Source organism: Wolffia australiana, chromosome 7 (assembly GCF_029677425.1).
Source record: "Wolffia australiana isolate 7733 chromosome 7, ASM2967742v1".
NCBI lineage: Eukaryota > Viridiplantae > Streptophyta > Magnoliopsida > Alismatales > Araceae > Wolffia > Wolffia australiana.
In genome coordinates, this window is record NC_135841.1 from 9343239 (window position 1) to 9355723 (window position 12485).

General features: G+C 42.6%; 1 protein-coding gene across 1 annotated transcript; it reads right to left on the reverse strand.

Annotated features, from left to right (window-relative positions):
• Positions 1-206: 206 nt before the first annotated feature.
• CERK1 (chitin elicitor receptor kinase 1) lies at positions 207-11935 on the reverse strand. Its single transcript, XM_078578077.1, has 10 exons — positions 11258-11935; positions 9998-10144; positions 9518-9714; positions 8487-8576; positions 1663-1759; positions 1404-1552; positions 1239-1330; positions 865-1081; positions 658-756; positions 207-563 (listed from the first exon to the last, which is right to left on the reverse strand). The coding sequence occupies exons 1-10, from the start codon at positions 11877-11879 to the stop codon at positions 399-401; spliced, it is 1875 nt and encodes a 624-aa protein (XP_078434203.1). The 5' UTR covers positions 11880-11935; the 3' UTR covers positions 207-398.
• Between the last annotated feature and the right edge of the window lie 550 nt (positions 11936-12485).

Genomic DNA, 12485 nt, shown 5'->3' on the forward strand with positions numbered 1-12485 from the left:
CCAAATATCCCAGCCCGAACAAAGAAAAAAATAAGTAAGAAAAATAAATGAAACTATAAATATTTGATTCTGGGATCGACTAATTTAAATCAATATTTAATGTCAAATCAGTCCAGCTGGTAATTCTAACCAGTGGAAAGACCATCTTAGACTGATTTTATCACAGAGATATAAGAGGCCCTAAGATATCGGTTGAAACTAGGAAACAAATAAAAGTGAACCAGTAACATTCACCACCCATAACTGGTAAATATACATTATGAGAACTCAGTCCATGTGGTAATTTTGTCTGACTGATGAATCTTTGTGTTACAAACACTCATGATTGATAACTATAAGATTATGATATCATTAATCACTCATGATAATTTTTATAGATCCATGGATCAAAATTATTTCTACCTTCCAGAAATGAGGTTGAGCAAGGCGGGGTCCCCATGGAGGGCACCTACGTCCCAGCCAGCAGTAGAAGACGATATTGTCATCAGCGTGAGAACTACCTCTCGCATGTCCGGCCGTTGACGAGGATCCTCATGCGAGCAGATCCTGGCCAGCTGTGCCATCTGATACCAGACAAAAACAGGGGAAATGAGGGAGGCTATATATTTTATTTAATTTAAATATTAACAGAGATTCCTGGATGACTTTGATCCTCACCGTGTAGACCAAGTCCAAAGGATAGTCGCTGCCCAGATTGGGATCCACTAGCCTGGGAAGCTCACTTTTCGGGTCTGGCTGGCTAAAGACATCCTCAAACTGTGAACAGATTAAAATAACATTTGGAAATAAAAGTTTAGAAAATTAATAGCCGGATCATGATGTAGATAGAGTAAAAAAGAACGGAAAATAGAAAAGAGAAATTACCAGATCGATTAGACCCCTTCGTTCAGTTCGCAATTCATTCAGTTTCACAAAAGCCGGTTTCTCAGAAACGAGTTCACCGGGATCCATTGCACCACTGGGTTCAGTTCCCAATTCATTCATTTGCACAACAGCCGGTTTCCCAGAAATGAGTTCATAGAGAACAACACCGAAGGCGTACACATCTACTTTCGTAGAGAGTTCACCGTATCTTGCATACCTGATGATGAAGTACGAAAAAAAAATTGGGGAGAGGGGGCAGGATTTAAAAATCATATAAGGTAATCTTAATTCTATCAAAAGGAAAATGATGATCCAAGTGAAGACCTAAGACACAAGAAAAATAAGGTAATAAAATTTGAATTTCTGTTTCTTACTCGGGGGACATATAACCAAATGTTCCACCTGCTTTTGATTGCACAGATGCATCGCCAAACTCGCTTAGCTTTGCCAATCCAAAATCTGCAACCTACTGGAAATCTAGAGTAAGGAACCAAGCTAACTTACACACTCTATCTTTCAGAGTATAAATTGTGAACTACCTTTGCATGAAAATCCTTATCTATCAAGATATTTGCTGATTTTACGTCGCAATGGATGCACAACTTGTTTGTGTGATCGTGAATATATTCAAGACCTCTGGCTGACTCGAGGGCAATCCTCACCCTGATTGGCCATTGAAGTTCTCGAGCTGCCACCATGAAAGGATTAATGAAGCTGGTTAAAATTCTAAAGCGCCAAGAATTACTAGAGATTTATAAACGTGGACCCGAAGAAGATGCATCTCGAGACTGATCTCACCAGAGGGACCACGCAGACGTTCACTTAAGTTACCATTTTCCATGTACTCATAAATGAGGAAGAGTGAGCCATCAGCACAGTACCCCATTAAACGTACCTGAAAAATAAATTTCAGAAGTATAAACTAATAAATACTTATCACATGAATTAAATGTTATACGTAAAAGAACACTCATTAAAATAACACATCACATGAAGTTGATATCAATAAAAAATCACTGTATATTTTCTCCCAGGGTGGCTTGAGTTCCTTCCATCACCCTGCTGTCTTCTTGCCCTTCTCTACCGTATAATCCTAATTCTCTCTTGATTTGCTATCTCCTTCTCTAATCCTACTCCCAAGAGAGTGTTAGATTGTAATCCTTGTGTCTCCACCTGATGATAACCATCATCCTATATTGCTTCTCTGCTATCCTCTGTTTCTGTCATCTCTTGTGGAACAACCTCTACATTTAAACCTATCCTTCTCTCCTCCTAACGATAACTGTCCTCTCACTGTTCCTCCAGAATTTCCCACTGACCTCTGCGCCAGAATCATCCTTGATGTCCCTCTTCTCTATTCCTCCCTATGGAGATCTACATGGTATCAGAGCCGTCTGAAATCTAAATAAGACTAAACACATAAATCCAGGATTGGGGTCTTATCAGAATGTTCCCTGAGCTTTAGTAACGAGGAACACGAACCTTGATTTAGGACCATTCAAGAGGCAGAGACAAGAATGGAGGGAAAGATAGCGGTAAGATCTTCCCCAGGATTAGAGAAGAAGAGGGCCATCACTCATCCTGCAGGGAAGGACATCTGCAGATCCATGAGGAAGAAAATGCCATGAAGGGGAAGAAGAAAACAGTGGAAAGGACATTGCCAAGAGGAGAGGGAACGGGAGCATATTTGCTTGTTGTCTTGCCTCCCCAAGGAAAAATGACTAAAATATTCCAAGTTGCCAAAAAAATAGTGTTGGACTCAGGCGCTTACCGACTGTTCTAAAAGCTATAGCTGATAACAAGGGTACAACTTTTCATATTAACGCAGGATGTTGTACTTCACTACTGACCATTACAACTGAACCAAATACATTGATGATACAAAACTGCAAAGAGGCAAAATCCAGGCTTTTGTGGCATCTACATTACAAAATGCCAGATAAAGTGCACTCACTAAAGGGGGATTCTAAGGATTTGCCTAATTCAAATCCCACAGGGGCCTAAATTGCATAAACCATCCTCATTATGAATAAAAATATTTATGCGGGATCTGCACATTAGATGTTTTTGCTGCAGGTGTTGATGGTGATCGCAGCCAAGAGGCAATGTTTAAAACCTTTGCCTCCATTTTTTCAAAACAAAGTTTCATAAGCTGATATACTACATGTTGATCAACCCCTCTTCAGTACGTCTCCTAATTCATTGGCCCTAATATATGGATAATCAATCTGCATTCCTCTTTCTTTTGTTTCCTCTATCTACTTGTCAAACCTGCTGTGATATCATTTTGATTGAGCTCAAAATATTGGAATTATGCGAAGAGAAGAGAAGGTATGGGGCAGGTCCCATAGAGAGAACTCCCTCAGCCCTTTCACATTGTTATGGCATAGTAGCATATGCAACTCTGATTGAGGCAAAAATCAGCTATTGTGTTTAGCTGTTGGGCCATGGATGATCCAACAAAATACGACACTCCATATATTGGAGTACTGTCAATAAAAACCTAGCCATTTTTTGTTTCTTCTACAGGTCTCTTCTACTCATCTCCATTCGGTGATTGAGCATCTCAAAGGGACAGGAGGACACTTGACACATAATCAGAGTTTACCACAATCCTGGGAAGTGAAGGACTTCACCTAGCTGGTGTTCCCGATTAACAGTGCTTGTTATCGGGTGCTGGTGCTCGTACTTCCTTAACCAGTTTCCCTTTGAAATTTCTCTTTCATGTCTCCATAAGAGGAGATGCCCTGGCAGAACAGACTTCTCTCTGTGAAGGATCACTAGTATGGACACTGCTGGGAGGAGATAGGAGACCCAACTTGATTGATCTTCCTTGTATGCCCTCCTTAGGGAAGGGCTGGCCTATTCAAAGGGAAATAGAATCATAGTGGAAAGTGACTAAAGTTTCCCTACAATGAGATTATATCATATTGATCACCAGAATATATTTACTGGACAAAATCTCTATAAGTAGAGTTAATAAATTATCACCTTACCGACAATCAACCTCCCATGGTTTTTTTTTTTTTTTGAAAGAATCAACCCTCTGATGGTGATCCAAAGTATATGAAATGGTGCTGTAAGGAAGCTGTACACTTCACCTAGGTTTTAGATGCTCCGTGAAATTTGTCAATCGTATATGGAGTATAATCCATCAATGAAATTTGGGATATGATCCAGAAGTGACAATCCAAGCAGGATGATAACTCAAAGACTGAGGATCTCATAGATTGGACAACACACCTACTCCAAGAGAACTGCAACACTTTAGAGCAAACAAACAATCCCAGGCATGGTGGAAGGAGATTGATTACTATTGTGCACAAACTGACGACTCCACTGACAGGGCCAAGGTTCTCCATGATCGCATCTATTGACATCTAGACGGATTACATCCAGAGTTGAAAACTGGCTGAGTTCAGCTGTTAAACCATGAACACACGTGTTAGTTGTGCTTTCCCTCTGTCAACTTGTCAGTACATTACAAGCTGTAAATGACCAAGATTCCTCTTTTAGTTCTTATTTTTAAGTGGCCCAGCTTTCTATAAATGGCTCACAATTTCCTTCTTTTGAATAGGCTTGAGTGGAACATTACTACATGGGAAACATTCCACTTAAATGGGTGCCCAAGTCACCCAATTGGTAAGTGTCTTATTTCCCATTTATTTCATCTTATTTATACTGACCCTAGACTGAACAATCAAGCTTTAGCCTTTTTCAAACCTAGCTGACAAACATGAGGAAGCCGCCTGCAGCCCTTCTGATAAATTCTATTCAAGGAAATATGTCAGAAGGAACAAGATGAGGGGGGTGAACGGTCGCCGTTGACCAATAACTGTCGATCCAGACAGAAGGGAGAACATACGCCTATAAATAAGAGCCGAGGAGACCAGGTAGGAGGCAGTTTTACTTTCTCGGAGATCAAGCCCGACAGTTCCGTCGGTAGAGGCCAGAGGGACGGGAGTCAGTCCGACCTTCTGGAGAGTACTAGAAGCCGGAGTCAAGCTGATCGGGAAGGAGCGTCCATCGCGCAGGGGACGTCCAGATCTTGATCGAGGAGGAGCTTCATCGACAGAGATTGAAGCCGTCAGATCTGATCGGGAAGGAACCTATCCAGAGATTGAAGTTGTCTAGATCTGTTTTCTCGGTTCCTTAAGATACCATAGAATTCCCGAGATCTTTGTATCTGCGAGACACAGTGCCATTGGTGACATATCAAATATCCAATTCGATACGTCTCTTGACGTATCAACTTCTGATCAGGATCACTTTTGACCAGAGATCAATTTTAACATGTAATCAAAGCCTGTAAGTCCATTGTATCTCTGTTCCCAGGTGCAAGCATTGAGGTACCATTTTCCAGCCATTTATTTAACTTTTCAGTCATATCTAGCACTCAACACTGAACGTGGCTTAGGAGCAGAGTGAAATCCCTTCCACTGGAAGCCAGCCACAGATCCTGGTGTCCCAAAATATTAACCTATACTTGATGAGTTCAAGTTCTATTAATTGGACAACTCTGTGGATTTGACAATTGGTGCAAGGTGCCTTGGTGGTCATGTGGTTGAGAAACCTGTTAAACTAGGTAATCTCTGTTAAACCTGTTAAACCATCCTATGTTAGGGATATTTTTGTTGTTTGCTTCCTCGGCATGTTTTCCTTACCCTTCCGTAGAGTAGGACAGTCAAGAAGAATCAAATGTGTCTTATTTTCCATTTCGACATTTCCCTATCTGTCTTCTTTCTCCTCTCCTATCACTCTCCATCATTCTCTCTACTTGTTAAGATTAATTGAACCATTGAATCATCAACTATCAAGATTCATTTCTTTCAGAAAAAACTATCAAAATACATTTGGAACTATTGATCTCATTGGTCTTCATCGACTGGTACGTTTCAATATCGTATCAGAGTCGTCCAAAAGAGAATGTTCCCGAACACCTTGGCAGAGTGCGCTATGCGCTCAAGGGATGAGGAAGACTCATCTTACCTTTCTTTGAGTGTTCGTTTGCCGAGGCACTTTTGATTCAGATAATACTTTATGAATTGGCATTACCCCTGACCTGGCCTACCATGCTCTTCTGTGACAAGAAGTCACCATCTGTCTGATACGAACCTGGATCTAGGCTTGTATCAGGAGGGTAGAGGACGAGGTGAGGTAGAAATTCCCGGGGTAGAGAGGTGAAACGGGAAGGATCGGAGAGGAGGCCGAACAGAGGGGGTAGGGATCGGCCGAGGACGAGCCGCCTGAAGACAAGGTGAGGTAGAGACGATCACAAGGGCAGGGGATTGTAGAGGAAGAGAAGGAGACCAGACCTAGATGAGGAGAGGGAAGACAAGAACACTTCTTTCTTCTATCTTCTTGGCCGCCCTCCTATAGGGAGGGCATCCCTATTTAAAGGAAATACAATGATAGCTAAATGACTGAAATGGCCCTGTGGGCTAACATGATGAAACTACCCCCTAGTATTCTATCATTACTCCCCCCTTCAAAAGCCAGCTTGTCCTCATGCTGGTGTGTCAGTGGCTTGAGCGGCGGGTGCTATGGTGGCAGCTGCTGAGGCGAGCACGGTCAGCATGGTGGGACGGAGCTGACGGACATCAGTTGCTGGTGGCGATGGCAGTGGTGGTGGCGGAGCAACCTGGTGGTAGTGGCTACCGGCGAGTTCATGGGAGGCTTGTGGGCTAGCGGGCAGTGGGTCCCAGGGCGTGGCGTGGCCGATCCGTGGGCGTGGCATGGCGGATCTGTGGGCGATTCGCAGCAGATCCGCGCATGGTGGGTCCCTGGGTGGCGCGTGGTCCTCCTGCGGCGCATGGCAGTTCAACCAGTGGTGCGTGAGGGTCCTGCAGGTGGAGTGTGGCAGTCCTCCGGCAGCGCACAGCAGTTCCCCAGGCGAAAGGTCCGCAGTGTGGAGTGTGGTGTGCGACAGGTCTGCGGGTGGACCACAGCGGTCCACCAGCGGCGTGTGGTGGTTCTCCGGGCAGTGAATGCATCTGAGACCGTCCCCTGGGAAACAGGCGGGCCAGGGTTCCGGTTGGGCCGGTCTCGGGCCGTCCCCTGGATTGCTGTATTTCCTATAAATAGGGATGCCCTCCCTTTAAAAGGGCATCCAAGAAGAAGAAGAAAGAAGTGTTCTTGTCCCCACTCTCCTCGTCTAGGTCTGGTCTCCTTCTCTCCCTCAACGATCCCCGGCCCTCGTGATCGTCTCTACCTCACCGCGTCTTAAGGCGACTCGTCCTCGGCCGATCCTTACCCCCTCTGCTCGGCCTCCTCTCCGATCCTTTCCGTTTCACCTCTCCACCCCGGGAATTTCTACCTCGCCTCGTCCACTACTCTCCTTCCGATACGAGCCTAGATCCAGGTTCGTATCACTGCCTCTCTCATGACCTTGTCCTTCATGACAGGACCAAACACATGGAAATTGATAGCATTTTTATCAAGGAGAAGCTGTAGACACATTATTGATATTGCCAATGTCAACATCAAACAGCAACACGCTGATCTCTTGACGGAAGACCTATCTAGAGACCACCACGATGTTCTTGTGTCCAAGCCAGGAATGAGGGACATTGATACGGAACTTAGGAGGACATACTTGTAAAAGAGGAAGAAAAACAGAAGCGCTCACGACATTCACGCACCAAGCCCCTCGGGCCAAGCGAGGGGATAGGAAAGGGCCGTGACGGAAAGTTAAAGAGGAAGATATCGGGCGAGGAAGAGAGGAAGCCGGAAAAAGCAGCAAGTTCTGGAGGGCGAGGGGAGATCCTCTCCTTACCCTAGCCGCCAGGCCGATTCGGCCCTCCTTGTTCTCCCCTTCCGTTATTCCCTATTTTCTCCTTCTCTCAAACCCTGGTGATTGTTATCTTCTCATTGTCCTGCTACTCTACCTTTCGTACTCACTGGTTTTGGATTTCTATTTGGACTCATTTGAGTTAAAGTGTTGCGTGGATCTTGCTAATTGGTTTGATTCTACCTGGAGGCGTAACAGACATCCATTCTTTTGCTTGATGTGAGGTACCAAGGCATCACACATGAGACTCACATACCACACACAGTCTGAGAGAAAAGTAGATGTTTATGACTCTGTATAGAGTTCTGTAATGTTAATGAAAATCTAGCCATTTTTTGTTCCTTCTGCCTCAGCTTTCTTCTCCCTTTCTCAATTCTGTGATTGCGTGCTTCCAACAGATTGGAGGTCACTTGACACACATGAGGAAAAATATACCAATTAATGTCACGGATGTTTGTCTTAAAGAGGCAAAAATAATCCACAAAATTTTACATAAACCCCGGTATAAGTTCATAAAACATCATGTACATGTCATCCACATTTAAGTTTTCGACTTCTTAACAGCAGTGCAATTTTTATGCATCCCCTGACTATGAACATGATGCTTATTATTCCCTTTTTCTAAAGGAATTGAAGTCCGAATAATGATCCTAATGTGTTTAATCATATACCTAAACCTTCATACAATAATGTTTTTTTTTAATTCTTCATATAATGATAGATACTACTCTAACATGCTTCTACATAATTTTAATACAGCATAACAACATTCCAATTGAATGATGATGAACCATAATAAATTTGGCGGATAGATAAAATGAGTACGATTTACCAAATTGACATGATGAACATGTGTCAAGATTTTCAGCTCAGCAAGGAATACTCGAGTTGCCTCCATGGGCATCTTCTTAATCGCAGTTTTCTGTACAGCCGAAATAAAAAATGGAAGTTAGACCACATTGATAGAAAACATAAGAAGAATATGAGCCAATCTCTTGAAATATATATTTTGCAAAGAGATTAAATAATTTACAGTAATTATACTTTTGTTATTCAGCAGTACTCTATCAGGAATAATGATCACAACCGTAGGAAGAATCAAGCTCGTTTCCAAACAGAAAAGATACTGGTCAATTGAGAACAATGTAACGTACATAATCCACAAACACTTAATAAATCAATCTCAGTATGAACATTAATTAACTTGAGTTGAAGTTTTCAGCCATAGGCACAGAACAGACAACCTGAATGTTAATGGTTTTCATCTATTCAAGATTTTGTTTTTATTGGTAGAAATGGATCCAGAAATGAATGGCACTTTGTCATGCACAAGCCGAATCTTAATATGGCCACGAGAACTCTTAAATCACCATGGATAGTTTGGATGACCCTTCCTGGTACCTGAATGTAAATGAGAGAGAATGACTCCAGGAGAGCAGTAATTTATTGGAAGATAAAAGAATAACAAGAAGACAAGGGATGGTGTAACAGAGAGAATGTCTCTGAAAGAGAATGGATTCTCATCAAAATAGGTGGTCAGATAATGTCATTGAGGTACTTAGTTAGGAAAGCCACTCAAAGTACATTCACACGCTTCTGGTTAAGCTTTTTGCCACTCAGAGCCCTTTTTATCTAGAGTCGTCTTGACAGTAAAAATTAATGCACATCGGAAAATATTTACTCGTGTAATAAATAAATCTTCTGTGACTGATTAAGTTGATGTCTGACTTAAGATATTTGAATATTGCAGACATTGGCTTTGGAAAACGTCCAATTTCTGAACCATCACAATGATCCATGCACAAATTACGAAATGACAGGCAAAACCCCAAACGAGAGTAATGAAACAATTATGAAGCTAACCTCTCCTCTAATCTCCGCATAATAGACAGCACCAAAGCCGCCTTGACCAATTTTATTAACCAAGCTAAAATTATCTGTAGCTTTTGCAAGTTCTTCATAAGAGTACACCACTGACTTATCAATGAAAACCTCTGGTAAAGGGGAATTCATCTCTACACTAGGTTGCCGTAAAATCTCATCTGAAGTAGATTTGGAACCTGTAGAGAAGAAAAAATCAAGAAATCACAGGCGCAAATATGCAGGGAGACCTTGCTCAAAAATTTCTCTCAGTAAATGAATATAATAAACAAATCCAGAGTGCACCATGAGGGCACATGCATCCCTGCACAATTTAGTGTTTCTTTTAAGTAATTTATCCTCACACGAAACAATCCCATAAGAGCATTCTGAGTTAATTTCTAACTGAATCAGGATGTTGGCAATTCTATTTTTTAGATATCCAAAAGAATTCAACTGCATCAGAAATCAACTGTTATTTACCTACACTGTTGTTGAAATTAACAGGGTTTTCCAGCAATCTTCCTTTCTTTCCTTTAGTCGATCTAATGTATAACCCTGCAGAGAGAAAGACTATACAAAATGCCACTGCCGCCACACAAATCCCAGCAATTGCTCCCGGTGAAAGTCCTACCGATCAAAGTAGCCCAATATAGTTTCAATCATCAGCTGCGACACTTTTGTTCTATTTATCAATATAGGGTGTTAAGTTATATAGAGAAAATCCTAAATACCTGTCCTGCAAGATTAGAAAATACTAAAAACATTAGAATGGCAGAGGACGTGGAACTTGTTGCAAAAAAAAAGTCGGTATAACTTCTTTTACAAAGCCCACCTTTCTAGGGGACGAAAGCTTCCGTTTGAATCTGAACATAAAGGCAAGATGGCATTTAGTAAGAACCACGTTTAAGGGAAAAATAATAAAGTTAATATTTTACGGAATCTTCTTAACTAGGATAAATTTTAAGGGAAAAAAGAAATACTCAGCAGATCGGATAGTATGAGTTAATAATGACGTGTACTAGGAGGGCTTGCACTGGTGGTACAATATGATTTTTAACAAAGAATAAATTACAGGCACAACCCCTTTTCAGGATTCAGCTTTCAACCATACACAGAATTTTAATTTCAGGCGAAATTATAGAAGACTGCACTGAAGGTAGATGACATGACGATGATGGGAAATTAGAAAGGATTTGCATGCGAAGAGAAAACTATAAATCGAAGATGCAAATGTCTCAGTTTAAGGGTTGAAGATCCAACAGTTTTCTATCCAAGCCTACATAACCTCAAATACGAATTCGTCAAAACTTCATCATCCTGTTGGCAGTTTTACGGTTCAAACATACATAATCACCACAAAAAGTGTAAACTGCACCAAAAATAGCCTTTAGATAATACCCACGCTAAGATTCCTCTCTTTAGAAGTCTACAGAACCCTCTCCCACAGCAACCGATAGGCGTTTCTACAATTTTCCTGGGTCACGTTCAAAGAATAGGTAGTCCAGAGAAAGAACAGAATGATGACTCTGATAGTATTCCAGCCAAAAAAAGCTCCCAAAAATCTTGGAAAAAGAAATAAATATCCCAGGAACAGAATGATAACTCTGATGGTATTCCAGCCAAAAAAAGCTCCTAAAAGTTTTGGAAAAAAGACATAAATATCCCAGGAACAGAATGATGACTCTGATGGTATTCCATCCAAAAAAAACTCCAAAAAATATAAATATCCCAGGAACTTACCGTTACGAGGCACGAAGACCAGGCCTCCACCTGAATCAAAATCAACATTGGGGTTATACCTCTGAAGCAACTTATGATCAGAGAATCCAACATCCGCAGCGACAGACTCCAAAGTATCACCACGCCGAAGCGGATACGTCACAAACAACCCATAATCCCGAGAGATTCCGGCGTCGCCGCAGAAACATTTAACCGTCGCGTTGATATCCGCACCCGAAGGAATCCCCGTAACATCATACGCATTCGTTCGGCTAAGGATCTCCACAGTCGTCAGATCGTGGTACACATCCGCGGCGATTCTCGCATACGTGTCCCCCAATTTCGTCGTGTAACGGAAGCTATGCCCGAGAAACTCGCCGTCGATGCAATTACACTGGAAAGGAACGTCGATCCTTGAATTGGCATGGATACTATCCTTGGAGGTGATACCGCGATTGTAAGCAATGATCGAACTGTCGATTTCGTTGAACTGGATGCCAAATAACGCAGCGATTTCGGTCAGATTTTGGCCCGCGGCGACGTAGTAGGATGCTAGAGCGAGATCGCAACCGCGGCATCGAGCATCGCAATCGATTGGGAAGAGGGAAATCGCGAGGAGGAGCAAGATCAACGGCGTGTTCATCTTCCTTCGTCGTCCGATCGAGCATGGAAGGAACTGACTTGGTCATCTACTACTTGAATACTTTAAGAATTTCTTTACCGCGGGAATTTAAAGAGGGTTTTTTAACTTTTCAACGTTCCGATTCCCACGTCAGCGTAGAGACGACCGCGCGGTGGACGGCGCGATTCTGGGGCGGATATCCGAACCACGCACCGCTCGAAACCGACCCAGAGAGATGAGAGAGAAACGAGTGGAGGGCAATGAGAGAGAGTGATGCAGGACTAAAGAAAAAAAAGACCTGCTTGTCAAACAAGCATCAGTGATATTCCTTTGGCCCGACCGCTAACCAGGTTGGGGGTTAGCCGTTGACCAGCTGGATTGATTGTTGACTTGATCTCCATTGGTAGTTGACTAGTTTTGGGTTGACCATTGATGTAGTCTATAGGTTGACTGTTGACATATTGAAGTTGACATGACCTGAACATTGACTAAGGTTGGAATTGACCATTGTCCATGGGTCTGAGTTTAGTATTGGCCGGGTTTGGGGTCTACTGATGTGGCTTAGTTGGGCTGCGCCGCCGACGGCCAGCGAAAGAGCGAGGTCGTCGGTGATGCTTGGCGCAAGCG